Source organism: Mesocricetus auratus, unplaced genomic scaffold, assembly GCF_017639785.1.
Source record: "Mesocricetus auratus isolate SY011 unplaced genomic scaffold, BCM_Maur_2.0 Super-Scaffold_100011, whole genome shotgun sequence".
NCBI classification, from domain to species: Eukaryota; Metazoa; Chordata; class Mammalia; order Rodentia; family Cricetidae; genus Mesocricetus; species Mesocricetus auratus.
The window spans coordinates 64,837-91,239 of NW_024429195.1; the positions used below are offsets into that span (position 1 = coordinate 64,837).

A 26,403-nucleotide genomic window follows, 5' to 3' on the forward strand; every position below is an offset into this window, starting at 1 on the left:
AATCCACCATATAAACAAACTGCAAAAGAAAAACCACATGATCATCTCACTAGATGCTGAAAAAGCCTTTGACAAAATCCAGCACCCCTTCATGATAAAGGTCCTAGAGAGATCAGGGATAACAGGAACATACCTGAATATAATAAAAGCAATATACAGTAAACCAACAGCTAACATCAAACTAAATGGAGAGAAACTCAACACAACTCCTCTAAAATCAGGAACAAGACAAGGCTGTCCACTCTGTCCATATCTCTTCAATATTGTACTTGAAGTTATAGCTACAGCAATAAGACAACAAAAGGAGATAAAGGGGATACAAATAGGAAAAGAAGAAGTCAAACTTTCACTATTTGCAGATGATATGATAGTTTACATAAGTGACCCGAAAAACTCCGCAAGGGAACTCCTAGAGCTGATAAACACCTTCAGCAATGTGGCAGAATACAAGGTAAACTCAAAAAAATCAGTGGCCCTATTATATACAGATGATGAAGTGACTGAGAAAGAAATCAGAGAAACATCACCCTTTACAATAGCCATAAACAGCATCAAATATCTGGGGATAATGTTAACCAAGGAAGTGAAAGACTTGTATATCAACAACTTTGAGTCTTTAAAGAAAGAAATCAAAGAGGATACCAGAAAATGGAAAGATCTCCCATGCTCTTGGATTGGTAGGATCAACATAATAAAAAAGGCAATCTTGCCAAAAGCAGTCTGCAGATTCAATGCAATCCCTATCAAAATTCCATCACAATTCTTCAAGGTCCTGGAAAGAACATTAATCAACTTTATATGGAAAAACAAAAGGCCCAGGATAGCCAAAACAACCCTATACAATAAAGGAACTTCAGGAGGCATCACCATACCTGACTTCAAGCTCTATTATAGAGCTATAGTCCTGAAAACAGCTTGGTATTAGCACAAAAATAGGCATGTAGACCAATGGAACCGAATTGAAAATCCTGATTTTAACCCACACACCTACGAACACTTGATTTTTGACAAACAAGCTAAAACTATACAATGGAAAAAAGAAAGCATCTTCAACAAATGGTGCTGGCATAACTGGGTACTGGTATGCAGAAGACTGCAGATAGATCCATGTTTATGGCCTTGTACAAAACTTAAGTCCAAATGGATCAAATATCTCAACATAAATCCAGCCACACTGAAACTTTCAGAAGAGAAAGTGGAAGATACTCTTCAACGAGTTGGTACAGAAGACCACTTCCTAAACATAACACCAGTGGCACAAACACTGAGATAGACAATTAACAAATGGGACCTCCTGAAACTAAAAAGCTTCTGTAATGCAAAGACACAGTCAACAAGACAAAAAGGCAGTCCACAGAATGGGAAAAGATATTCACTAACCCCACATCTGACAGAGGGCTAATCTCCAAAAATTACAAACAACTCAAGAAGCAAGTCTCCAAAACACCAAAGGATCCAATTAAAAGGTGGGGTACAGAACTAAATAGAGAATTCTTAATAGAGGAGGCTAAAATGGCCAAGAGACACTTAAGAAAGTGCGCAACATCCTTAGCCATCAGGGAAATGCAAATCAAAAGAACTCTGAGATACCATCTTACTCCTGTCAGAATGGTTAAAATCAAAAACATCGAAGACAATTTATGCTGGAGAGGATGTGGAAAGAGGGGAACAATCCTCCACTGCTGGTGGGAGTGCCAACTCATACAGCCACTTTGGAAATCAGTATGGAGATTCCTCAGGAAAATGGGAATTAATCTACCACAAGACCCAGAAATTCCACTCTTAGGCATATATCCAAATGAGGCAAATTCATACAACAAGGGCATCTGCTCCACTATGTTCATAGCAGCATTATTTGTAATAGCCAGAACCTGGAAGCAACCTAGATGCCCCTCAACTGGAGAGTGGATAGAGAAAATGTGGTACATTTACACAATGGAGTATTAGTCAGCAGAAAAAAAACAATGGAATCTTGAAATTCGCAGGTAAATGTATAGCACTGGAAGAAACCATCCTGAGTGAGGTAACCCAGTCGCAAAAAGACAAACATGGTATGTACTCACTCAGATATGGATTTTAGACATGGATCAGAATAGTGTCAGTCTGCATTTCCACTGATAATCTGGGAAACAGGAAAGAACCTAAAAGATATGCATAGTACCCAAGAGAAGAGGATTGAGACAAGATCCTCTGAATGGATGGGGAACACGGTGAGGGGTGGGGGGGGGGAGTAGGAGCTGGGAAGAAGAGAGGGGGAGAAGAGGAAGAGAGAGTAGGTCATGGGGGAACAGGAAGTTTGAGTGGGGGGGTAGAATAGGGGGAAGAGGGAATCATAAGTTAGAAGACAGATCAGGCACCAGAGTGACCTCTAGTGATCTAAAGGGATAACACCAATTGGCAAGCTAAGCAATAGTGGAGAGACCACCACGAATGCCCATTCCTGATAATGAACTTGATGTCTGTAACCATCCGGGAGCCTTCATCCAGTGACTGAGGGAAGCAGAGGCAAACACACACAATTAAGCACTGAACTGAACCCAAGGAACCCAGTGACAGAGAGAGAGGAGTGATGAGCAAATTGGCAAAGAATGGGCTGGCAGAACCAGCAGAGACAGCTGATCTGAACAGGGGAGAGCTCTTGGACCCCAGACCGACAGCGGGGAGGCCAGCATGGGACTGATCTGGACCCCCGAATGTGAGTGTCAGTGAGAAGGCCTGGGCAACCTATGGGGCCCTGAGCAGTGGATCAGTGTCTATCCCTGGAATACAAACAGTCATTGAGTGCCCATAGCACAAAGAGGGATGCTCTCTCAGCCTGGCCTCTTAGGGGAGTGCCTGGACCCTACCCTGAGTGAAATGACAGACTCTAGATATCCCCTATGTGGAAGGAATTGGCAATAGGGTGGGAGGCTGGGGAGATGGGGAGTGAGGGAGTGGGGGAGGGAGAGGGAACTGGGATTGACATGTAAAACAAGCTATTTAAAATTAAAAAAAAAGAAGTTACGTATATAGATTCTCACACAACGTTGTATCGTTAGTTTTCAAGAATTTACGCATGTAGGTTCTCAAACATTGTTGTATCGTTAGTTTTTAATAAGTTACACATGTAGGTCCTCACACATTGTTGTATCGTTTGTTTTCATTAAGTTACACATGTAGATTCCCACACAGTGTGGTATCGTTAGTTTTCAAGAGGTTACACATGAAGTTTCTCAGTGTTGTATAGTTTTCAATAAGTTAAACGTGTAGAATCTCACACAGTGTTGTATTGTTAGTTTTCAAGAAGATATGCATGTAGTTTCTCATAAAGTGTTATATAGTTAGTTTTCAAGAAGTTATGCATGTATTTTTGCTCTCAGTGTTGTAAAATTCGTTTTCAAGAAGTTACCCATGTAGTTTCTCACACAGTGATATATCGTAGCTTTTCAATAAGTTACATGAGCATATTCTCAAACAAAGTTGTATGGTTAGTTTTCAAGAAGTTACGCATGTAGTTTCTCACACAGTGTTGTATCTATATGTTACAAGTGTAGATCCTCAAACAGTGTTGTATCATTAATTTTCAAGAAGTTACACATGTAGATTCTCAACGCTAACCCTAAACCTAACCCTCACCCTAACCCTCACACTAACCCTAACCCAAACCCTAATCCTAAATCTAACCCTAACCCTCTAACCCTAACCCCTAAACCCTATCCCTAACCCTAAACCCTAACCCTAACCCTAATCCTAATCCTAACCCTGAACCCTGAACCCTAACCCTAAACCCTAACCCTAACCTTGGAGATCAGTATGGAGATTCCTTAGAAAAACGGAATCAGTCTACCACAAGATCCAGCAATTCCACTTCTAGGCATATACCCAAAAGATGTACACTCATACAATAAGTGGTCTTTTTATTTGAATTACCATTTATCCTTCAAATTATTCCAATTATTTTTTATTTTTCACGTCACTTTTTAAAGAAGGAAGGAAGGAAGAGAGGAAGGGAGGGAGGGTGGGAAGGAGGAAGGAAGGAAGGAAGGAAGGAAGGAAGGAAGGAAGGAAGGACAGTTTTGTACATGCATTTTGCTAGGCACTGTGGATACATTCACTAACAAACCAGACAATGCCCCTGCTCTCATTGAGCTGACAATCTAAGGAGCAGAAAACACACCACACCAAATCCACACTGCCACAAATTTCTCCCAAGTTGAAGTGAGCTAAGAAGGCCAAGAATGAGGTGTTATAGTTCATAGGACATCATGGATTGTATCTGACCTGAGGGGTCTGGAGGAGTTTATGTACGGAAGAATGGTTCTGGGATGGAACTACAGGTTTTGTTTAAGTCAGGTGAAACCAGGTTAGAGTGTGCACTACAGAACACACTGTAGGAGGAGGAAATAGATTTGGACAACGCCTATGAGAGGGGCAGTCATACAGCCTATTTATGAAAATATCAAAGGTCCCTACAGCTTATGTGTAGACACAGTGGAAAGGACAAGGCCAGCACACAGGAGCCAGCCAGCAGACGCGGCAATGGCAACCTCATACTTGACCTGTGCCACATGTAGTCAAAGGCTCAAAACAACAAGTGAATAATGGCACAATAAATAATAAGTCAAAAAGGAAAGGAATGCATTTTTAAAAGTTTTCATGCTTTTTAAAAGATTCAGTATTATTATATTTGTGTGTGTGCATGCACACGTGTGTGCTCTCACATGTGCAAGAGCCTTAGTATGCAAGAGCCTGGGGAGGTCAGAAGAGGGTGCTGGATCCCTTGGAGCTAGAGTTAAAGATAACTATGAGCTGCCTGCTCCATGTGGATGCTGGGAACTGAGCTGGGTCCTCTTGAAGAGGAGTAAATGTTCTTGGGCACTGTCATCTCTCCAGCCCCTCAATGCAAAGCTCTAAGCATATATGACGCTTTGTGCCACATGTACCCTACACATGTAATTGTTCAATGAGACTGTACCAAGGACATTTTCTTATTGCAGCTTTGATTTATGGAGATCATCTTCCACAGAAAAACTTAAATCAACATTGACATGTTTTAAAAACATAAGGAAGACATAAAGTATACTTTCTGTACTGGTCATATGTACCCATGTACATAAGTAGCCATCATAATCCCCTAGTGGAGAATATGAAGCAATTGCATACCATTCTCTATGAAACAGTGTGTGCCTGTGAAAGGGTCATCATTTATTCTGTATGTAACAGCCTTCTATACCAACCCTCATATTTTGTAGTCTGTTTTCTTTTTTTTCTTTTCCCTGTTATAGAAAAGGCTCATCCTGAGGATGCACAGAGTAAAAACTATCCCAATAGAAAATGCAGATCAAGCCGGGCAGTGGTGGCGCACGCCTTTAATCCCAGCACTCAGGAGGCAGAGGCAGGTGGATCTCTGTGAGTCTGAGGCCAGCCTGGTCTACAAGATCTAGTTCCAGGATAGCCTCCAAAGCCACAGAGAAACCCTGTCTTGAAAACCAACAACAGCAAAAAAATGCAGATTACCAGTGGCCCTTCTTAATGTTCATTGAGTGTTCTAGACCAATTTTCTACACTGATCACTGTTGATTAGAATTCTGTAGTGACACATGTTACCAAAACTACAGGTTAAAATGGTCTATATGAACACACTTTTAGTAGGTACATTTGAAATATAAATATATTTTCCACTCTTACTTTTCTAAATGACTCTTTTGTTAAAAGAAAAAGAAAGAAAATCTTCATGAAGGTTTCCAATCAGTGGTGCATGCTGTCCATTCTCAACACCTCCATTTTGGAGCTTTACCTGCAAAACATAATGCAAGAAATTACCAAAAAGCAGCCAAGGGAAGCTCCACTCGGTTTTCAAAATGAAAACCGTAACTTTGTAAGATACATAATGTAAAACATTATCATTTTTATTGGGGTAGGGGTGAACATGAGTGTAGGTGCCAGCAGAAGAGGCCCCTAGGTTCCCTGGAGGTGGGCACTGGGAACTGACCCCTGGGCCTCTGTAAGGACAGTATATACTTTTAATCACTGAGCCAGCTCTGTAACCTTTCATTTCCAGTTTTTTAACATGAAAAATAAGAGCACCACTCTGCTTTAAAAAACATGAGATGTTATACCAGACTTCAACCTCTTCAAGTCACAACACTTAATGTCAGATGATATGCATATTTATAAATAAATCTTTAGATCATAAGCTTAGTGGCTAAAATCTTTAGAAATAACAGTAAACAGAATGTTTATTTTATAACCATCATGTTTATAAGTTAAAAAAAACATAACCCCATACTACAGTTTTTAATCTGTTAGGAAGGAATTTAAAAAAAAAAAAAAAACAGCATACTGATATTAGTTTGTCAACTGGACATTACCTAGCGTCACCAAGAACAGAATGGAATACATGTGCTGTTTAAATGAACTAAAGAACTGCCTAGATCAGACTGGCCTGTGGGCATGTCTGTGGGCCACTGTCTTGATTGTTAATTGATGCAGTCCAGTGCACTGTGGACAGTATCATCCCTACATAGGCGGCCATGAGCTATACAAGACAGGCAGGTAAGCATGAGCCATGAGAAGGAGCCAGCAGGCAGGGTTCTGTTTCACACTACTGCCCAACCTCTCTCAATGATGGAGGAGACATCCATCCTGTTTCCTGTTTATTCCAGATCACAGGTTCCTCCCTAAGTTGCTTTTGGCCAGAGCATTTTATCCCAGCAACAGAATGAAAGTAGGACACAGGGCAAGACAGCAAGTTACCTTAACTACTTTGTAAAAGGCAGAATGAAAGACCAGAAGAGCAAGGCCTTGTTCCACTAAACTCAAGTACTACAGCCTGCACTGCACAGAAGGCAACAAGCCCCCTTCTTTTTCATTCTTGCATTTAAGCTTTCATAGTCATCTTAAATTTTCTGAAATTAAGTACAATTTTTGTAGTGCTTTTTCCAGACCTGTTAGCTCTTAAAAATCAAGAAAGTTTGAAATAAAATGCTCACAGTTAAACCTTTCAAGATACAATTATCTCCCTTTAGTACTCACTCGGTATGAGAAAGTTTTAATTCTTCTCTTTGTTTTGCAGAGTAATTTAGATTCCCACCTAAAATATAAATGAGTAGTCATTTTAAGCAATATGAGTAATTAAATTTCAATCATACATATACACATATCTGCATAAAAATTATGAAAGAAAAACATAATTACACTTTATTTTTAGCTTTGTATATCTAAGTTTGGAGTTATATGTTGCTTCAGAATTTTAACTGAAACTCTGAGTTAAATGTCAGTATCACTAAAAATTAAGAAAAATTAAAAGAAATCTAAAATTATTGTGTTATATTCTCTTAAGTATATCATGCCCTTTAGGGAAGCAATTAGAAAGATTAATAAGAACTATATCAAATATTTATAAAAATAAATTAATGCATATTAGTGTATACTAGTAATAAAATTTGCTATTTCTACTTTTAAACCAAATATGTTCAACCTTGAAGTGAAAATTTATTTGCTTTTTTTTTTTTATAAATGAGACTATATTGGGCTTTAGGGGTTTTGCTAATATACACCTGAGATTTTATATTATGAAACACTGATCTTACTAGGGATGAGAAAGCATAACAGCAATTTGATGGAAGTAAAGGTTCAGAATGTGTGATTATAAACACAGAAATCACTAACAAACTAAATAAGACACTGGCCCTCAAGATAAAGACATCATGAGAGCTGCTTACCTCGGGCACGATTCACCAAATACAGACAGACCACAGCTAAAAGTGACACTGAAAAACACAAGGTGCATTTGTAAATGATGCCTATGAAATCAAAACTAACACACAAACCAAATTTGTCTTTGTGGGTACAGTGGTTTGAATAGGAATGGCCTCCAGACTCATGTGTTTGAATGCTTGACCCATAGGGAGTGTACTATTAGGAGGCATGGCCTTGTTGGAGTGGGTGTGGTCTTGTAGGAGGAAGTGTGTCACTCCCTGGTGGACTTTGCAGTCTCATACATACAAGCTATGGGAGACAGTTTACTTCCTGTTGCCTGGGGATCAAGATGTAAAATTCTCAGCTTCTTCTCGACCACCATGTCTGCCAGCATATGGCCATACTTCTCTCCATGATGATAATGTACTAAACCACTGAAACTGTAAGCCAGCCCCAATGAAATGTTTTCCTTTATAAGAGTAGCCATGATCATGGTGTCTCTTCTCAGCAAGAGAAAGCATAAGACAATTGACATTTTAAAAACTTTGCACATTTTTTGTTTCTAAAAGCTCTCAAGTGCCACAGCATTTTCCCTACAGGGAATCACTGCTTTTTAGCTCAGGAATGACAGGGCTGACACCCCACAGGAGGCAGGGAGTTGGACACAACCCAGACACACACACACACACACACACACACACACACACACACACACACACACACACACACCCCTCCTCCTTCCTCCCTTCTCATCCCAGAATTCCTGGCAGCTTCTGACCAGTTTGTCATTTCACAGAAGTAGCTCCACAGGAATTTCTCATCTGAGGACACCATGCTGCCTTTACTTGTTGAGGCACACTGTTGATCTGACTTTAAATGATATGGCAAAACCTATATGAACATTTTACTCTATATTATAAGAAATCAAATGCTGCCATGTGGCATACTCACAAGAAAGACAGGCAATGAAGAAAACCTCCAAAAGAAAGTATCCCCAAGAATCCAGTATCATTCCAGCAAGGATGGAAATGACGGCCAGCCCGAGGTTCTGAATGGACTGCATGCTAGGATTTCAGGATAAAATAACATTTCATTCTCAAAAGTCTTCATACACTGACCAACATCACTATTAACATTAGCATCATTAACCACAGATTACTGGTGTTATGAAAGAGTTTCAACAAGGGAGCACATGAATAGATTTTGGTTTTCTGAGAAAAGGAAACTCTGTAGCCCTAGCTTAGCTGGCCTGGAACTCACTTTGCAGACCAAGCCTGCCCCAAACTCAAGAAGATCCACCTAGTTCTGACTCCAGAGTGCTAAGATTAAAGGTGTGCACCACCACACCCAGCAGATTTCCGGTTTTATCCCAGACTGTTTCTGCTAGTAGACCATCAGCTCCGAGACAAGTGAAGTATGAAACACCGACCTGATGAATGAATGGGAGAACTACCTGCACAGCAGCCACAGGAGCAGCCGACCCCTTTGCCTTTGAGACCTGAGATATGGGTCACCCTCTCACTGAGAAGTGTTCAGATAGACAGGAGTGGGCATGTCTACAACTGCCTCCTATGGGTATTAGCTTACTCTAGTTATCTTGCTAGGGGCTTACCTTGCTGGATGGCCAAGTGTAAGTACATTTGACTACACTAAGAAGCACCTAACAGGAAAGCACTCTTCTAGGTGTGTCTGTTGGTCATAGCTAGAGTAATGACTTCAATGGGAAAGTCCTGAACATGGGCAAGCACCACCCATAGGCTAGAGGCCTGAAGAGAATAAAAAGACAGTGTGATGGCTATTCTTGGTTGTCAGCTTGACCATATCTAGAAGTAACTAAAACCCCAAAGTAGAGGGGCACAACATGAGGGATTTTTGATTAATTTGAAGTGGGATGAACCACTTCTAATCATGATCTTTAACACTTTTAATCCAGATCTTGAGTTGGGAAGACCCATCTCTAATCTGAGCTATGCTTTTTGCTGGAACCCTATATAAGGACATGGAAGAAGGAAGCTTTTGCTCTTTGCCTGCTTGGTCTCAGCTCAGGAGCAAGTCTATTCCTTCACTGGCATTAGAGACTATGTCTTCAGGATTCTAGAATATACTGAAGACCAGCTGAAATATCCAGCCTTGTGGACTGAACAACTACTGGATTCTTGGACTTTCCATTCATAGACAGCCATTGTTGGATTAGCGGGACTACTGCCTGGAAATCATTTCAATAAATACCTTTTTATATATAGAGAGAGATGCATTCTATGAATTCTGTTACTCTAGAGAACCCTGAGTAATACAGGAGGGAAAGAAGAAAGGCCTCAGAGCAGGCACAGAGGTGTGTGTGTGTGTGTGTGTGTGTGTGTGTGTGTGTGTGTGTGTGTATATGTGTGTGTATGTGCGTGCATGTGCATGCGCACATGCATGCACACACATGTTGTGCACCTGCTTCTGACTACCATGATTAGATCTGCCTCACCATAAGCCAAGAATCAATAGAGTTGAGAATGATGGGTTGAAATCTCTAAAATAAACCCTCCTCCTTTGGGTTGTTTTCCTCAGATTATAATTAGGGACAGTGACCAGAAACATTATGACAGTTGCGGTTCACAGCTGTCCCAGAACTCTGAGCATAACTACAATTGGGACACACGGGGCATTTGTAATTGATACAGCATAAGGCAATATGCATGGCATGCAGTACAAACGCAATACTTACAATCCATATGCAGTTCCCAGCTGGTGTTCTGGAACTACAAATGCCACCATGGGCCACAATGCACAGGCAAGCAATGAGTAGGAGAGTCCCAGGAGACACTAGACAGGAAGGCAGAATGACACAGTACACATCAGGTGACAGGTGCTGTTCCTTGATAAAGATCAATGAAAGTGACATACTAGCCAAATCAAAATGTAAATGTACTTAGATTAAAATTTTAAATGCTTGGGCCTCAGTACCCTCCACTTCTTTAACCATTTTCACTTGGGATATAAACTGTCTGAGCTGTGCTCTTGACTGTTCAAGATCACAGATAATTTGCAAAAAGTTATTACCCAAGTTTTACTCATGGCATTTACCTTATTTTGCTTAATTACAGATGAAGCAATCAAGGCAGCAGAATGACCTTATTCTACTGCTGCTTCTGGAGGACCAATTCTGAACTGAAAAGCAGAGCAGGGAACCACCTGCCATCACCACCACTTGTCAGACTCTATGTGACAATAAAAAAAAAAAAAAGCTTGCCTGACATGGTGGCAGCATGCCTGCAGATGTATAAGTGTGAGAGCAAGGCCAGTCTAGTCTACACAGTAAATTTAGAAGTAATTTTAGCTGTGTACCACAAAGGTGTATCTCAGTTTCTAAGAGGAAGAAAGAAAAAGTATGATTTGAATTTAAATTAAGTATTACACATACCTATCAGACTGGTAAACATAAAAATAATGCTGACACCTAACACTAGCAAGGAAAATGGACACACTTTTGCACTGCTGGTACAGTTATAAATAAGGAGGAAGTCCTTGAACATGGCAACCGAAGATATTCTCTGTGCAAAGCCCTAGGACCTGAATGTCCCTGTAGAAAGACTTCTGTGGAACTTTCCACCAAGTCCATAAACACATGTGCTCAAGAAGTTCCTGTAGAACAGGTAAGAGATACAGCACTTGAGCCTACACTCTGAAAGCTGACACAATGAAGACAACAAAAAGTGCATGGACTTACTGCCACCTCTTAAACCTGAGAATCCAAGACAAAAGAATGGCTACTGGGCTAAAAGTTTCGTCACTTTTAATGAAATGAATTATTTTCATGAAGTTCAGGAAAATACATTATTTTGTTTCAAATTCTACTTTAACTTTGAAGGTTCTCTACTAAATAAACCAAATGAAAAACAGTCCTTATACATTAATAATTGATAATCCCTTTTTAAAAACAATGTTTACTTTGTCAAAATTAACATCAAGTCTCTTCCCTCTCAGCACTGCCAGCTGGGCTTGCCGGGCACACCAAACGTGGCCTGGAGATTCTCTCTGAGTCATGAGCATCCCCCTAAACATTACCATAGCAATCCATGGGTTCCAAAAGGTGAAGGCCAGCATCATGTGGGATATGAGGGTGGCAGCTACTGCACACAGGACCCAGATGACATTCTTTCCAGTTTTATCCACCATGAGTCCAAACACTGGCGACATGGGAGCTGATATGACATACACAATACTGCCCGGAGAGCGTAAGATGTTAGTAGAATGTAGCACAGCTTCTCTGAAACTACCCGATGAAGCAAGCCTAACTCGTTTAATTTACCACTCTTCTAAAATGACCACCAGAAAATAGAAACATAAAAATCAATCTGAGAATTGTTTGTTTGTTTTTTCCCCTTAATTCAGAGCCAGACCCTAGGGTTGGGATCTGCAGCGTCGGGTGGGGGTGGGGGGGCTGTGGTCACACAATTTTTGTGGCCCCTCATGCACAGGCTCTGCTTATAAATACCCATGTATCACATGTAACAAGGGCTTACAGAATTACACCAAGTACCTGTTAATTGCACTTGCTGACTGGGGAGAAAATCCGAATTTCTTTATGAAGAAAACTCTAAAATTAAAAAGGAAAGTGTGTACATTAGGAAGAACTACTTTGTTTTCAAGAAATAAAGACAAGTTAAAAATAGCTCTAACGTTGAGTAAGCTTTTCTTTCCCGGTACTACTCTCCCACAGTCATCTCTTACCCATCGTAAAGCAATCTGCTGCACCTCAAGTATTCATGGAACTATTTCCCTGACTAAACTCTGACTGGCCCACACATTTTCAGAACACCAAATTAAAAGCAGAACTGCAGAGTTCCTTTACTATGTAATAAACAGAGTTCTTGTCACAGAAAGATCATAAAGACGTAAAAACACATTTGCACTCTCACACTCTGGCAGCCAATGAATGAGGCAAAATGCAGACAAAGCAAGTAAGAACCTGCCTTGAACCCTGACTCTAAGTCTGGAAGAATTAGCCCTAAGTGGACAGGAGCCAATGCACGACTTCCATTCACAGTAAGCAGCCTCCTGATCCAAGAACAGAAAGGAAATTTTGAAGTATTTCTTCAAGAAAATAATAAAAGTTTGAAACAATGTTAAACCTGGCTCTGTCAATACCAGAACATAAAATAATTAGTCTAAATAAACACAGTGTCCAGAGTAGCAAAATTAACTACAGAAAGTACCCACTCATGGATGTGACTGGCTTTCATTATAACTTCAGGTGGAAGGCGAGAATACTCACTTGCCCAGCCCAATGAAAGGGAATACTGCTACATAGTAGCAGACACAGATGAGGAAGACCAGCCACAGGGGCAAGGAGAAGTCCTTTATGTCAGTCAACTTAATGACATCACCTTGAGAAAGGGAAGACACATGATTTCATGAAACCTAAGGACCTTTCATCTATAGTCATCATTTCTATTCACATAATTAAAATTATTTTCTAGAAATTTCCACAAATAACATCTCTAAGATGATTTACCAAGTAATAGGAGAAAAAAAAAAACCAAACAAACCAGAAGTTACAGTTGTTCCTATCTATGAGAACTAAAATCATTTCACTAACACACAAAGCAAAATCAAGAATGTGCATTCTATCAGAAATGTTTAAACGGAGGAATACACACAAAAATTTAGATAAGCGGAAATGAATCTGGAAATGTACACATTCAGCATCAGGGAGCTGCACAATGTTTATGCTTCTGCAAATTATCTTTTAAAGTCTCCTATGTACCCTCTAGTGTCACACTGGCATACCTGTTTTTCCTTGTTCTTTATGAAGGATTTTCTCTGCTCTCCGATCCAAATAAGCAAGGACCAAGGCACAGATTAATGAAAGAATGCACGTTACACTCCCTAAATAAAGGAGAGAAATTTGAGAAGAGCCCAAGGGTTGGGAAAAGCAGCACACTACATGAGTGCACCAGTGCGGCCACCAAGGAAAGGCATTGGGAGTCAGGGCTAAGAAAAGCCTCCCAGTGCCAAATGTACACAGAAGAGGAACAGAATGGCAGACACTCAGCAAGCAGAGGTCGCTTTCACCACAATTATTTTTCAAAAGAAGGTTGGAAACTAGAAGGAAAATACTAGAACAAGATAGTCTAGTCTTGTAGGGCCTGGAGAGAGTAAATGACTAGCTATGGGAAGGTGAAGATAGGCAGATCTTTGGAACTCACTGGCCAGCCAAGTCTCAACTAAAGCAGTGAGCCTGAATTTCAGTGAGCGATCTTGTCTCAAAAACTAAGGTGGATAATCCCAGCACTAGGGAGGCAGAGGCAGATGGATCTGTGAGTTCGAGACTGGCCTAGTCTACAAAAGCTAGTTCCAGGACAATCTCCAAAGCAAAGAGAAACCCTGTCTCGAAAAACAAAAAAAAACAAGCCAAAACAAACAAACAAACAAAGGTGGAGAGTGATTGTGGAAGACACCTAACATTGACCTCTGGCCTCTACATGCATGTAACATGTTCACCCTCATGTACATGTGCACAAAACAATGTTAACACATCCATACAGCACAGAAAGAAAGAGATGGAAGGGATTTTTATCTGACCAGGGCACTATTTATGTTCCAATACAAACAGAGCCAGTAGACATGTTCTCCTGCTGCCACTGACAAGGTGACGGTTTTGGACACAAACTTGGCCTCTCTAAGGCTCAATTCCTCATGTATAAAATGAAAGGCTTTGATATGATGGCAAGTGTCTTTTCTACCTCTGAAATTCTTTAAAGTTCAGCGTGTAGAGAAATGCCATGGAATGCTGAAGAGCACCTGACAGTCAAATATTTTAACTCTGACAAAGCATTTGACAAGGAGGACCTGAGAGAAGGTAGTCTCCAGATGGGACACCCATTAGCATCCACCCTCTGCTACCCTCTTTAACCAGACTATGTGCATCAAGCAATTACAAGGAATAAAAGATACACACAACCAAACCTTCACCCCATTGATCCACAGGCCACTGTGAGCAGCCAGTGACACCTGAGACTCTGCCACACAGTCTGAGAATGCATCAGTGCTGACAGCAGCCTGGAGTAACACACAGAGCTTCACATTCCACTCAGTGACTCACCACTCGGCAACTGGCACCACGGGACTGGCTCAGAGAACTTAGGGACAAGAGGAACCTACCCAGGATGCAAAGACCCACAACTTTTCAGAAAATTGAGATTAATTTTCTTGTCCTAGACAGAACCAGTTATGGGCAGCAAATAATGAACCTAGGTTCCTGGATTTCGACTTAGTGGACTTCCCACCACTCCCCACCACATCTCTCCAGTGTCCTGGCTGAGCCTAAGCAAAAGGGCCCACTCTTCCTCCTGCAGTCTATGATATGAGTTCACCTGGATACACTACCTGGCTGACTTCACTTCTCACACACAGTCTCTTTGAACACAGGGTATACAAATAAAATCACTGAGGTACACAAGGGAAGATCAGATCCTCCTTCAGAAGCTACAATTAAAGTAAAACAAGGTGTATGATTGTCTATTTCTATACAGCCAAAAGAACTGTGAACTACGGAGGCAAAATCATAACCCGCAACCACAGCAGTCTGGCATTGAGTGTAGAGTTCTTTCTTCTTTGGCACAGTATATCCTATGACAGGCCTTCAAAGGACAAAACGTGGGACAGAAGGATTCACCCACCAATCATGAGTGTCACTCCCAGGGTCATGTGGCCAGGCAAACCCAGTGAAGCTTCTATCCTAGTATACAGCCATCCCATGAGGTTCATATTCACTGTGCTGCCCTGAGGAAGGAAAAAACAACAGGTTTCTCAATTATTAACACTCTTGGGGGAGGGTTTCCTTATTCACTTATAGTATCTTAGTAAAGTGAGTGTAACCAGAATCCAGATTACACGGAAGATAATCTGTACTAGAGTGAGGTGGGGAGACACACCTTTAATCCTGATCTTTTGAGGCAGAAGACCCACCCCTAATCTATACTACAACTTCTGCTGGAAGCCTATATAAGGACATGGAAGAAGGATACTTTCACTCTTTGCCAGCTTGCTCACTCTTTGCTTTCAAGTCAATTCCTTCACTGGCATTAGAGACTACTTCTTTGCTGGGTGGCGGCGGCGACGGGAAGCAGAGGCAGGCAGATCTCTGTGAGTTCGAGGCTGGGCTGGACCGACAGTCTCCGAAACAATACAGAGAAACCCTGTCTCGTAAAACCAAAAAAAAAAAAAAAAAAAAAAAAAAAAGAGACTACTTTGGGATTCCAGCATATGCTAAAGACAAGCTGAGGCACTCAATCTCATGTACTGAACAACTACTGGATTCTTGGCCTTTCTGTTCATAGACAGCCACTGTTGGATTAGCTGGACCACAGCCTGTAAGTCATTCTAATAAATTTTTTCTAAATATAGATAGAGATTCACTCTGACTCTAGAGAACCCTGACAAATACACTTTATCTATGCTATGAGGCTTCAAAAGACTTGTGCCATTTCTGGTGTGCTCTTTGCCTCCTAATTTCAGATTAAGATGTGAACTCTCCATTATACCTTCCAACATGCTTTTTATCTGTTATTATAGGCTCAAATCCACAAGCCCACTTAAAACTATAAGCCCAAATAAACACTTTCATTTGTAAGTTCCCTTTGTCATGGTCATGATGCTACAGCAATAGAAAAGTAATTAAGATAGGTGGGGTGGCTGGAGGTGAGAGAACTTGCAATCCTGGGTAAGCCCCCCTCTATAGTCTTAGAAAGCAACTCTGGCTGATTGACCTGGCTATTTTCTTTTAATTGAACCACAGAGGCAGAAACAAGGTAGCAGTCACCTTCTAGTAATAAGCCAAAACAAGAAAGATGACTCTGAGGTCAGGCTGTTGGAAGTGTGGTAAGATGTACTTGGAATATCCATGCTTTTTTGGTATAGTCAATGGGATTTGCTAACAAAAAGTATGTGGGAGGATGGGAGGAGGTGGAATTTGAAGAGAGTTGCCCTTGCTAAGGAGGAGAAACTCCCAATAAGTGCTGGTCTGAGGAATCAGGGGAGAATATGAAGAACTAGATAGAGGGTAAGTTTAGTTCAGCGTGTGAGTCAGGAATTGAGAAGAAAAGCCTGGACAGAGACAGCCAAGGGAAAACACTGAATAGGGGATTGCCTGTGTAAGTGAAGAATCCAAGGGAAAGGCTAGACAAGAAACATAAACTCAGAAGCATGACCATGCTATTCAAAACCGCAAAATGAGATCAGACCTTGAGGGCTATGAGTGCTGACCAAAGGTCACCGGCTAGAGCACTCCTACCTTTACAGCCATGAGGAGAGGGAGAGGGGGATCTGACATAAAGGCAGGAGGCATGAGAGGGGCCTGAACCTCAAGAAAGGGAGTAGCATTGCTCGACTGGGAAATAAAGCAGACTCCTAAAAGACGCAGACAGACACTCTCAAAGGCAGGGCTACCGCTGTCATGGAACCTGGTTTAGTGATTATTGAAATAGGAAGACTAAAGGTAACAAATTACAAAGGAAAATCAAAGGAATACTCAAACCCGAACTATGGCTGGGGTGGGGATTCTTAGAATACCTGACTGTCTTATAGGATGAATTCAGCAAATCTAAGGCTTGTCTCCTGGGTACCCTCCCCTAAGACAAAATAGGAAACACCAAGATCACTTGTAGTTCTCAATACCAGGAATACTAGCTGACAGAGTTAAGTCCAGTGAAACATGAGCTGAAAACTCCTGTCAGACAGCTTAGATAACCACAGGAAATAAATGTCTCTGATCAAGAACTGAAGAACCAATGACGTTTTAGTGCATGGCAAACAAAGTAAAAATTAATACTGAAGGCAGAACACTAGGGACAGACAGTATAAGTCCTTTGTGGGAAAAGTTTTCATCTGTGTTAATTTGAGCTTCAAAAGTTTGTGGTGCCACAAGCCTTTAAATCCAGCATTCTAAAGGCAGAGGCAAGCAGATCTCTGTGAGGTCAAGACCAGACTGAGATATATGCAGCAAGTTCCAGGTCAGCCATGCCTCTATAGTGAGGCTGTCTTTAAAAAACAAACAAACAAACAACACAAAACAAAAAAGTTAATGGAGAATAGGCTGCTCCCCCATAGAATGACCTTCCCACTGATGGAAATCTGAAAGTAGAACCTGGATGGATGGCTATAGAGACTTTTGAGGCAGGGTGCCAAAATTGGTGAGAAATTAGGCAAGCTATATTCAGACTCTTTGAACTAATGAAGACTCGCGTTGCTGTCTTATGTTATTTATGAATGTTTTATGGATGACAAAGTTCGGTGGTTTGAATAGATATGGCCCCCAGACTCGTGTGTCTGAGCGCTTGGCCTGTAGAGAGGGGTGGCACTATTAAGAGGTGTGGCCTTGTTAGAGTAGGTGAGGCCCTGTTGGAAGAAGTGGGTCACTGTGGGGGCAGGCTTTGAGGTCTTCTATGCTCAAGCTACTCCCAGTATGGAACACAGTCTCTTTCTGCTGCCTGCAGATCAAGGTATAGAACTCTCAGCTCTTTCTCCAGAACCATATCTGCCTGCATACTGCCAAGTCCATGATGATAACAGACTAAACCTCTGAAAATGTAAGCTAGTCCCACTTAAATGTTTTCCTTTGGAAGAGTTGCCACAGTCATGGTGTCTCTTCACAGCAATAACTAAGACACAAAGAAAATGTCACTTAAAGTCCTAGAGAAATACATAAAAGCAGAGGCTAAAGAAGTAGCTCCATGATTAGAGTGCTTGCTGTGCAACCAGAGGGACAAGAGTTCAGATCACAGCACCCATGCAACAAGCTAGTGTCCCCTGCATGCCTACTAACACAGCTCCGAGGAGACAGAAGACTGGAGCTTGCTGGCTTCCACCCTGAATGAGAAAATGCCTCAAATGAACAGGTAGAGAGTAAAAGAGTGTGACAGAGAGTGACATCCAATGCCCTCTTCTGACCTCTGCACGCATAGTCACCTACACAGACCCACACACACAAATAAGTACTTTTGAAAGTGATATATGAAAACGAATGCCTATTTCTTCACATCCAAGTATGCTCTAGCCTACTTCTTTCTAAGGCTTTGAAGAAGTGATTTGCTTCCTAAGGGGCCCCACTAGGTCTGTCACCATACTTACAATTCTGGCCATGCTGAGTTGGAGTCCAAACACCAGGTTTAATTCTTTGCCTTTAAACCAACTCACAGCATATGTGTTCTGGGCAACTGCTAAGGACTCTCCACCAATCCTAAATATCAGAGAGGTCAAAGCTTTGAAAAAAATCACAGTTAGCAATTTCAACACTCCTCCCCAAAAGAAGTGGGATTCCTGTCTCCTTTCACATGGAGGTAAGTTCAAGTGCTTCAGACGGTAAGACATAGGGAAGTGAATGCTGTGTCGTCATGGCAAGCCCCATTTCAGCCCATCACTCACAGCTGCCATCCTAAGTTACTTTGTACAAAGGGGAACCACTCCCATGCTACAGGAAAGCAAGCCACACAAGAGGTACCACTTGAAAATAAACATGTTCTTCAAGGCACCCAACCCAAGTATCCAACATGCAAAACAAGCTTCCAGATGATTCCAGCCTCTAGTGAATCTCTGCAGCAGAGATCCCAGATATCAAGACACAGTCAACCTACCCATATATACTACCTTGCCTCAAGTTGTAAACAAAATACAATTACTATTTTCTATTGTGACGTGTTGGAGTGACTTGGCAAGATGAGTTAGCAATCACGACAGGCGACAAAAGGAACCCAGCCTCTACACCATCTGTCCATACAAAACACTGATACAGGAGAGTGGCTTTCATTCATATTTTGTAAAAATGAAATCTCACTTTTCAGGCCAATATGTAAAGTTCTTGCATTGTCAACATTCTTCTACTTCTTGGGCTCTAATGTTCTTTCACTTCATTCCACATATTTATCACTACCCCTTAAGACCCATTTCAAAGCTTTGTGCCCTCCACATCCTAAAAATAAGCCCTGCCATGGCTCTGTCCCAGTCCAAAGGTATCTTCCTTCTTATCTACACATCAGTTTCCACACTGCTTTCTGCACTCTCCCATTCACCCATGTGGCCATTTTCAACCACATTTTTGTTTCAGAATCTCTCATCCTCTTATATGCATTTTACTTCCCTCAGGGATATACCATATCTATCCACACACCCTTGTTGACTCTGAAGAAAGACTTCATTCTGTCAGCTGTATCTCTCAAGCTGGGAAGGAGGAAGCCTAAGGCTTGACTCAGAACAGGGATGAAGACAGTCAGCTTAGAGATACTGTGCTACTTCAAGACAACTGAACAGTGAGCAGAAAGCTATATATTCTACTCACTAAGGAAGAGTAAGGTTCCCAGAGCAACCAGCCTAAAAACTGATGGTCCATACTTTTGTGGATCAGATTTAAATCAGTCTTCAATATCATCATGTTTTCAAAGCCCAGAAAAAGAATCATTTCTGAAGAAGCTTATCCAACTCTACAGTTAACCATGATCACTCAAACCACTACATCTTAGTTAAAACAAGTAACTAACTATGAAGCACACTTACATACATAGGATACATTCCAAGGATTTGAAATAATTGCTCACTGTTGGAACATGGTCCAAGAGTGAAGTAGTATGAGGAGAATTCTGAGTGCTTGTGAGGAAACTCCAAGAAAGCAAGGTAAGAGTCTTGTGACCTCAGTTTCTTCAAGAAACCCAGAATTAGTCTTGGAATGTGCTTTCATTGTCCTCTCAGGTATGGCGGATAGGAGTGAGTTTACTTCATTACAACTGGCTATGGTTGCTTATACGCCTCTATGGGAAGACATGTTCTGGCAACATGCAGCTTGTCAGTCATTTGAAGCTTGTCCTTGTGATTGTACACTTTACTCGTGTGACTCCTCTTAACCCTCAGAGAATAACTGTCTGATGCTCTGAATAAATTTGACTATTGCATGAGACTTTAGTCTGCCCATTTACAGACTCCATTCTGCCAAATCCCACTACCTCTAGAGCAGTAAACACCTCACAAGAGATAGTGATGTATTTCTTTTAAGTCCTTAATGAAGGACTAGCAGTGTGGCTCAGTGGATAGGTTGGGATATGGAAGGTTCTGGTTTCATCCTCAGCATCAAAAAGATCCTTAACAAACATGCTAAGATAACATGAGATTATGGTATAACTTACCCAAACACAAACCTCCCGAGTTCCATCAGCCAAAAAGCTTTAAATACTCCACCCAGAGCAAAAATAACCTGTAATAGAAAAGTAAGTTCAGGGTATTCAAAAGGAATGAGCTGGGCGGTGGTGGCACACGCCTTACATCCCAGCACTCGGGAGGCAGAGGCAGGCGGATCTCTGTGAGTTCCAGGCCAGGCTGGACTGACAGCCTCCAAAACAATACAGAGAAACCTTGTCTCGTAAAACCAAAAAAAAAAAAAAAAGCATGAGTAACATGGCAAATCCTCATTCTCACACTAATTTTACTAACCTGCTAGAAATTAAGATATTAATACTCATGCATTTAGCAGGACTTATCATGACCAGAAGGCAAGGCTCCAACACACCTGTGAGGGATCTCCTGGGTTAGGTTAACCCACACACAAATACCCACCCCAATATGGATGGCTCCATTCTATGAGCTGAGTGGCATGAGAAGAGACAGCAAGCTCCCTCACTTTCTGTTTCCTGACTACAGACACTGTGTGACCAGCTGCTTCATTTCCCCATCAGCATGCCTTCCCCTCAAACTGCTGGCCAGCTTTCTCCCTCCTAAGTGACTTCTGAAAATCACAACAAGCGGAAAAACTAAGACAATGTGATTTAAAGCTTAATAATTGACACCACCTGGCCATTCATGGGCCTGATTAATCAAGTTGGTCATTCATTAAACATATTTTTGCTAGGGGAATTAAATAAGACATCAAAGTCACTGTTAAGGAATGAATAAATATTTCGGCCTTTCTTACCTGTCCAATGCAAACAAAGCAGCTAAAAATAACTGTGCCCCATCTGTGTGAGAGAGAAAATGTCATTCTTTTCATTATTACTGTTGGTAATCACAGAGACCTATACTAATCAGCTGTTTGGGTTTTCTTTGCCTGCTCTGCTTTCCAAAAAGATGAATGCTCCAACTTTCCTAAACCAAACACCAATTTCTGACAGGATTCCAGAGGTTCAGCAATGGCACAGGATCATTCACATTATTATCACCCCTTAAAACCTAAGCAATCAGGGCTGGAGAGATTGCTCAGCAGTTAATTGGCTGCTCTTCAAGAGGGCCTGAGTTAGGTTACCAGCAATGGGGGGAGGAGAGCCTCACAACCACTGGTAATGAGATCTGGCGCCCTCTTCTGGCCTGCACACAAACATGCAGGTAGAACAATGTATTCATGATAAATAAAAACAAAAATAAACAAAAAACTCATGTACATAAAATAAAAAACAAACAAAAACCTAAGTAATATTCAAAAAGTTCCCAGGGTCAAACCATTTAGAAATGTAAATTACTTATTCAGGGTTTAGAACTAGAGGCTAGTGAGATGGTTCAGCAGTTATGAGTACTCATTGCTCTGACAGAGGACCCATGGTCAGGCAGCTCACAACTACTGTAACTCCAGTTCCTGGGGATCTGACCCTCTGTACTGGACACAAGTGGCATAAAAGAAAGTGGCATAAAAATAAATCTTTATGAGTTTAGAATTGGTTCTAGGAAATTCTACAGTAGATAATTTAAGTGACTACAATTCCTGATAACTTTAAAAAAACACTTTTAGAAGACAAATCTTGGGTAAGTTAATGGAGTTCCACATCCAACTTTAGTCTGAGTAACATTTAATAATTCACCAGATTAATTAAAATAGCAGGGCTAGAAGATTTCGTCTAAATGTTCTCTACAACTGGAAAACTCAATATCCCCAATTTATATCACCCCTATGAATAAGCAAGTTCCTCTTCCAAATAAGTGGAATATGTTTCCCTGAAAATCAGCTAATTCTATCCCTTGAGACCCAGTAAAATATATTTAACACTTCCTACATACTTAAAAACAAACCCCCCAAACTGAAGCACACAAGCATACTGTCAATGCCCATCCCTCAGACACATTTGAATCCACATTAGCAGCATCACTTCTGCCTTCTGAAGGAAGGCCCAACTATGTTAAGTCTTCACTCACAACACAGCCAATGAGAAGGATGTAGAGTGGCAATGCTCACAGGACTATTCCTCTTCAGCATCTCATGTGCATGGCCACAAAAACTTCAATGGCCAAAGAAAGGCGGAAATAGAGGGGGAAGTCTTAACTCTTACCAGAGCCTAGGGATGTATCGATACCTTTACATCTCCAACTCCCATTTAATCCCTGTGCACGCTTGTAAGGTAGGACTTATCACCTACTTAGCAGTGATGATACAAACTTAGGACAGTAGGAACTTGGCCACGTGGCAGCAAAGGGACTCATGCCTGGTTCATCTGACTCAAATTAAAAGCATAATTAATCTCCAGAAACCTTACTCCATCTGCAGCATTTCCCACGCCTGACCTTAACTGATCAACCAAGCCTCAAGGATGACATCTAGAGATGAAAACAAATCTTTAAAACCAGCGCACTAATCCTCATGTCCACCCACCATCAGTCAATTCACAAGTCTGTTTAGTTCTGCAAAGAAAAACTTCACCCCATCCCTACATTCTCTTAATCACCAGTTAAATTTGCCCACAAATTAATTCTTCTGCAAGCTTACCGTATTCCAAATACTCGATCTATCAAAAAGCCACCCAAGAAACACAAAACTACATTGGGCCAAGAATACCAGGCATACAGCAGCATGAATTTTGTAGTATTCACTTGCATGTCCTATATGGGAAGAAAAGAAAACTTTTTCCAAATGGATTTAGCAATTAACAAATTAAAACAAAAAGTGGTTACAGCTCTATTTCTGTATAGGATAAGTTTCTTAAGACTCTCATGGAAGCTACAGTCCTTGCACTCACAAGGACAGTCACACATGGGAATGTCTTAATTCTGCATAGTAATTGGGCCTCTAGGATTCCAGCACCAGTCACTGGTATGTGGGCCAACTCAGCCTGGTTCTATATCCTACATCCTTACATTGTTATTTCTGTCTGCATTATGGACTTGTGCCACACAGAAAAGAATCACCTTTGCCTAGTCTTATAGACCCTATTCTCGTTAACTCCTACTAGAATACAGAAGGACAATCTATGCACACCTTCTGCTCAATGGCTTCAAAAAGAAAATGCACACAATAATGGTCTAAATGCCCAAGAAATGACAAATATTAAATATAATTTTACAATTCAAGACCAGACTAAGAATGCTGATAGGGACAATACTCAGCAAACAGTATCCACATTTATAAAAGTAAATAACAACAGAGTTTATCTAAGAAGGCCAAAGTCTTTTCACAAATCACTTATTCAGAGGAGTAGGAAACGGGAGTATAAATCTCAACAAAAACTAGCATTTTTAGCAACACTGTGGATAGAGTTCACAATTACCTACCTAAAGAGTGAAACTCTCTGTCATATATGTGTCATCCATGAGTTCTTTGTTGAAACAAACTTGATTTCAATAAGTCTGTAGCTAGGCATTTGCCGGTAACACCAGAATGAAAAGTGGACATTTCAGAGGGGCAGCTCATGGTAGCTCAGCATCTATAAGTCAGTGCTCCAAAACAAAGAGCAGCACAAGAATGTGGACAATCAACTCACCCGTTTAACCTGAGTCTGAAGGGCAGCAGGACTGTCATAGCAAAAATAGCTACCTAGGAAAGAAAGAGCACACATTATATGATAATGTCTACACAAGAGTTTCCAGTTACAACTCCTCCTAATTAGTAACTACTCTGGAGTGTTTAAGGTTTACACTATTGCTGACACAACGGAAACTTTTTTTTAGAGCACTTCCTTTACCTACCATCCAAAAGAACTTCCACTATTTAGCAATATGCATACCCAGCAAATAGAAGAAACTTAATTAAGAAGTCAACATTGACTGCTTTTAATCATTTTGTTTTCTTCATGCTTCCCGTGCATATTACTGCATTATTAATATCTTCATGAAACAGCTTCATTTTCCTCACTTAAAGCCATCAACACTAAAAATTCTACATTCTCTACAGTTGCATGTTAGCTGTTGTCACTTTTCTTGAAAGCAGAATTAACTTCAGCTATTTAAGCCAAACCAGTATTTGAAATAAATTCTGATCCTGCAAACAAAATGCTCAGGAGCAAATGACTGAGTGAATGCGGAGCTAGAGAGGAGAGCAACACAACTGAGAGGTTAAGGATCAAATGAAAATACAGCGATGTCTCTCGAGGAGCGGGGAGAAAGCTGTTATGCATGACCCGGAGATGTATCACAAAGGTAACAGACAGGCTTGAGGAGGCCCCACGATAACACTGCTTGTCTCCACCCTGACTCTGCAAACACACAAAACCACCAGTTCAAAGGTGGGCAAGGTAATTAGAGAGGCAGGCTCTGGTGTCTCAAACCCAAACGTTTAGCCATCTACCTACCAAAAATAAGCTGTCAGCATGAATTGGGACAATTTCTTCAAGTGATTTGTCTTTGTCTCTTGGTTATTGATTCTAAACCTAGAATTTCTGGTTCCTGATTTAGTTTCTAATAAGAGATTCAATACTATGGTTTGTTTGTTTGTTTGTTTGTTTGTTGAGACAAGATCTCACTCTGTAGCTTCGGCTGTCCTCTTTAACTCTTAAGAGACTCACCTGTCTCTGCCTCCCAGTACTGGAATTAAAGGAAGTACACCACCACACCCGGTTCACAACCACGTTTTAAAGCAAATGAATGGGTTCCATCTTTTCAAAAACTAGTCAACAGTGTGTATGAATTGCAACGAAACCAAAGCCCAAAGTATCCTTTACACGCCAGGAGCATATATTTTTTAATCTGATCCCTGAAATGACACTTTCAAGCCTAACCAGTATTCACTAATCGGAACAGTTGCAGCGTAAATTTAAAACTGTAACACAGGAGAAAATAGGTTTTTAAAAGAATCTCAAGAAACTGCTTTCTGAGGATCAGATTTCTGAAGTGAAACCAACCACTTGCAAACAAGCGTGGTCCTGCAGGAATGCTTCACACAGGAAGGGTAAGAAAAGACGCCTACTGTTAGGCTCCCAGCAAGGTACAATGCCTCAAGCGGGTGCGAGATCTAAAGGAACACCAAGAAAAGCGCGTGAGGAAAGGAAGGAGTGTCGCCTAGGGAAGAGAGGAGAAAGTACTTAGTCAACGCTCAGAAATCTCCTGAGCACAGTGCTCGGGGGTGGGGTGAGGTGGAGAGTATCTGAGATTCCTCTCATCTGCATCCCCAGGGAGGAACTTCTGCACTCTGGGGACTTAGCAGGAACAAAAGTCACCAGCTCAGTCCCCAGGACTCGCTTGTGACGACTGGATAAACAGGGTCTCAAGACCAGGCGACAGATCGGACCCGGGGACACGAACTCCGGAATCCCTCAGTCTCCCTAGCCCTCCCCGGCTCACCGAAGCCAAGAAGGCACATCAGCAACAGCACCACGAGCCGGTGCGCCAGGCGGCTGGGGTCGCAGAGCGCGGGCAGAGCGCGCGGGGCGCCCTGGACTGCGCTGTCCCCCTCGGGGCGGTCCCCAAGCAGCGCCCGCACCTCCTCATCCTCCTCCTCCATCGGCCTGAAGCGCGGAACGGAGCAGGAAGCAAAGGCAGGGCAGCAGTGACACCGCGCTC

At 41.5% G+C, this 26,403-nt stretch overlaps 1 protein-coding gene across 3 annotated transcripts; it reads right to left on the reverse strand.

The window, feature by feature from the left end:
• Positions 1 to 4,962: 4,962 nt before the first annotated feature.
• Positions 4,963 to 26,403, reverse strand: Mfsd1 (major facilitator superfamily domain containing 1). Of its 3 annotated transcripts, none has more exons than XM_013119014.3 (16): positions 26,185 to 26,402; positions 24,390 to 24,442; positions 23,399 to 23,511; positions 21,623 to 21,665; positions 20,841 to 20,908; positions 18,799 to 18,907; positions 15,351 to 15,453; positions 13,459 to 13,557; positions 12,944 to 13,055; positions 12,209 to 12,265; positions 11,734 to 11,890; positions 10,394 to 10,491; positions 8,632 to 8,744; positions 7,704 to 7,751; positions 7,015 to 7,072; positions 4,963 to 5,776 (listed from the first exon to the last, which is right to left on the reverse strand). In XM_013119014.3, the coding sequence occupies exons 1-16, from the start codon at positions 26,342 to 26,344 to the stop codon at positions 5,773 to 5,775; spliced, it is 1,395 nt and encodes a 464-aa protein (XP_012974468.1). In that variant the 5' UTR covers positions 26,345 to 26,402; the 3' UTR covers positions 4,963 to 5,772. The 3 variants fall into 3 exon arrangements, with proteins under 3 accessions (XP_012974468.1, XP_021087397.1, XP_005078007.1); XM_021231738.2 differs by lacking the exon at positions 26,185 to 26,402 and adding an exon at positions 24,181 to 24,261 and having other exon boundaries at positions 24,390 to 24,416; XM_005077950.3 differs by lacking the exon at positions 4,963 to 5,776 and having other exon boundaries at positions 7,011 to 7,072; positions 26,185 to 26,403.

What these genes read in the sequence shown, in the direction of transcription:
- Mfsd1 (XM_013119014.3), bottom strand. Translation starts at nt 26,344, where the DNA reads ATGGAGGAGGAGGATGAGGAGGTGCGGGCGCTGCTTGGGGACCGCCCC. An exon ending in GATGTGCCTTCTTGGCTTCG is followed by an intron (nt 24,443 to 26,184) that starts GTGAGCCGGGGA and finishes TTTCTTTCCTAG; the next exon opens with GTAGCTATTTTTGCTATGAC. An exon ending in GGAACCCATGGATTGCTATG is followed by an intron (nt 10,492 to 11,733) that starts GTAATGTTTAGG and finishes CTTCCTGTCTAG; the next exon opens with TGTCTCCTGGGACTCTCCTA.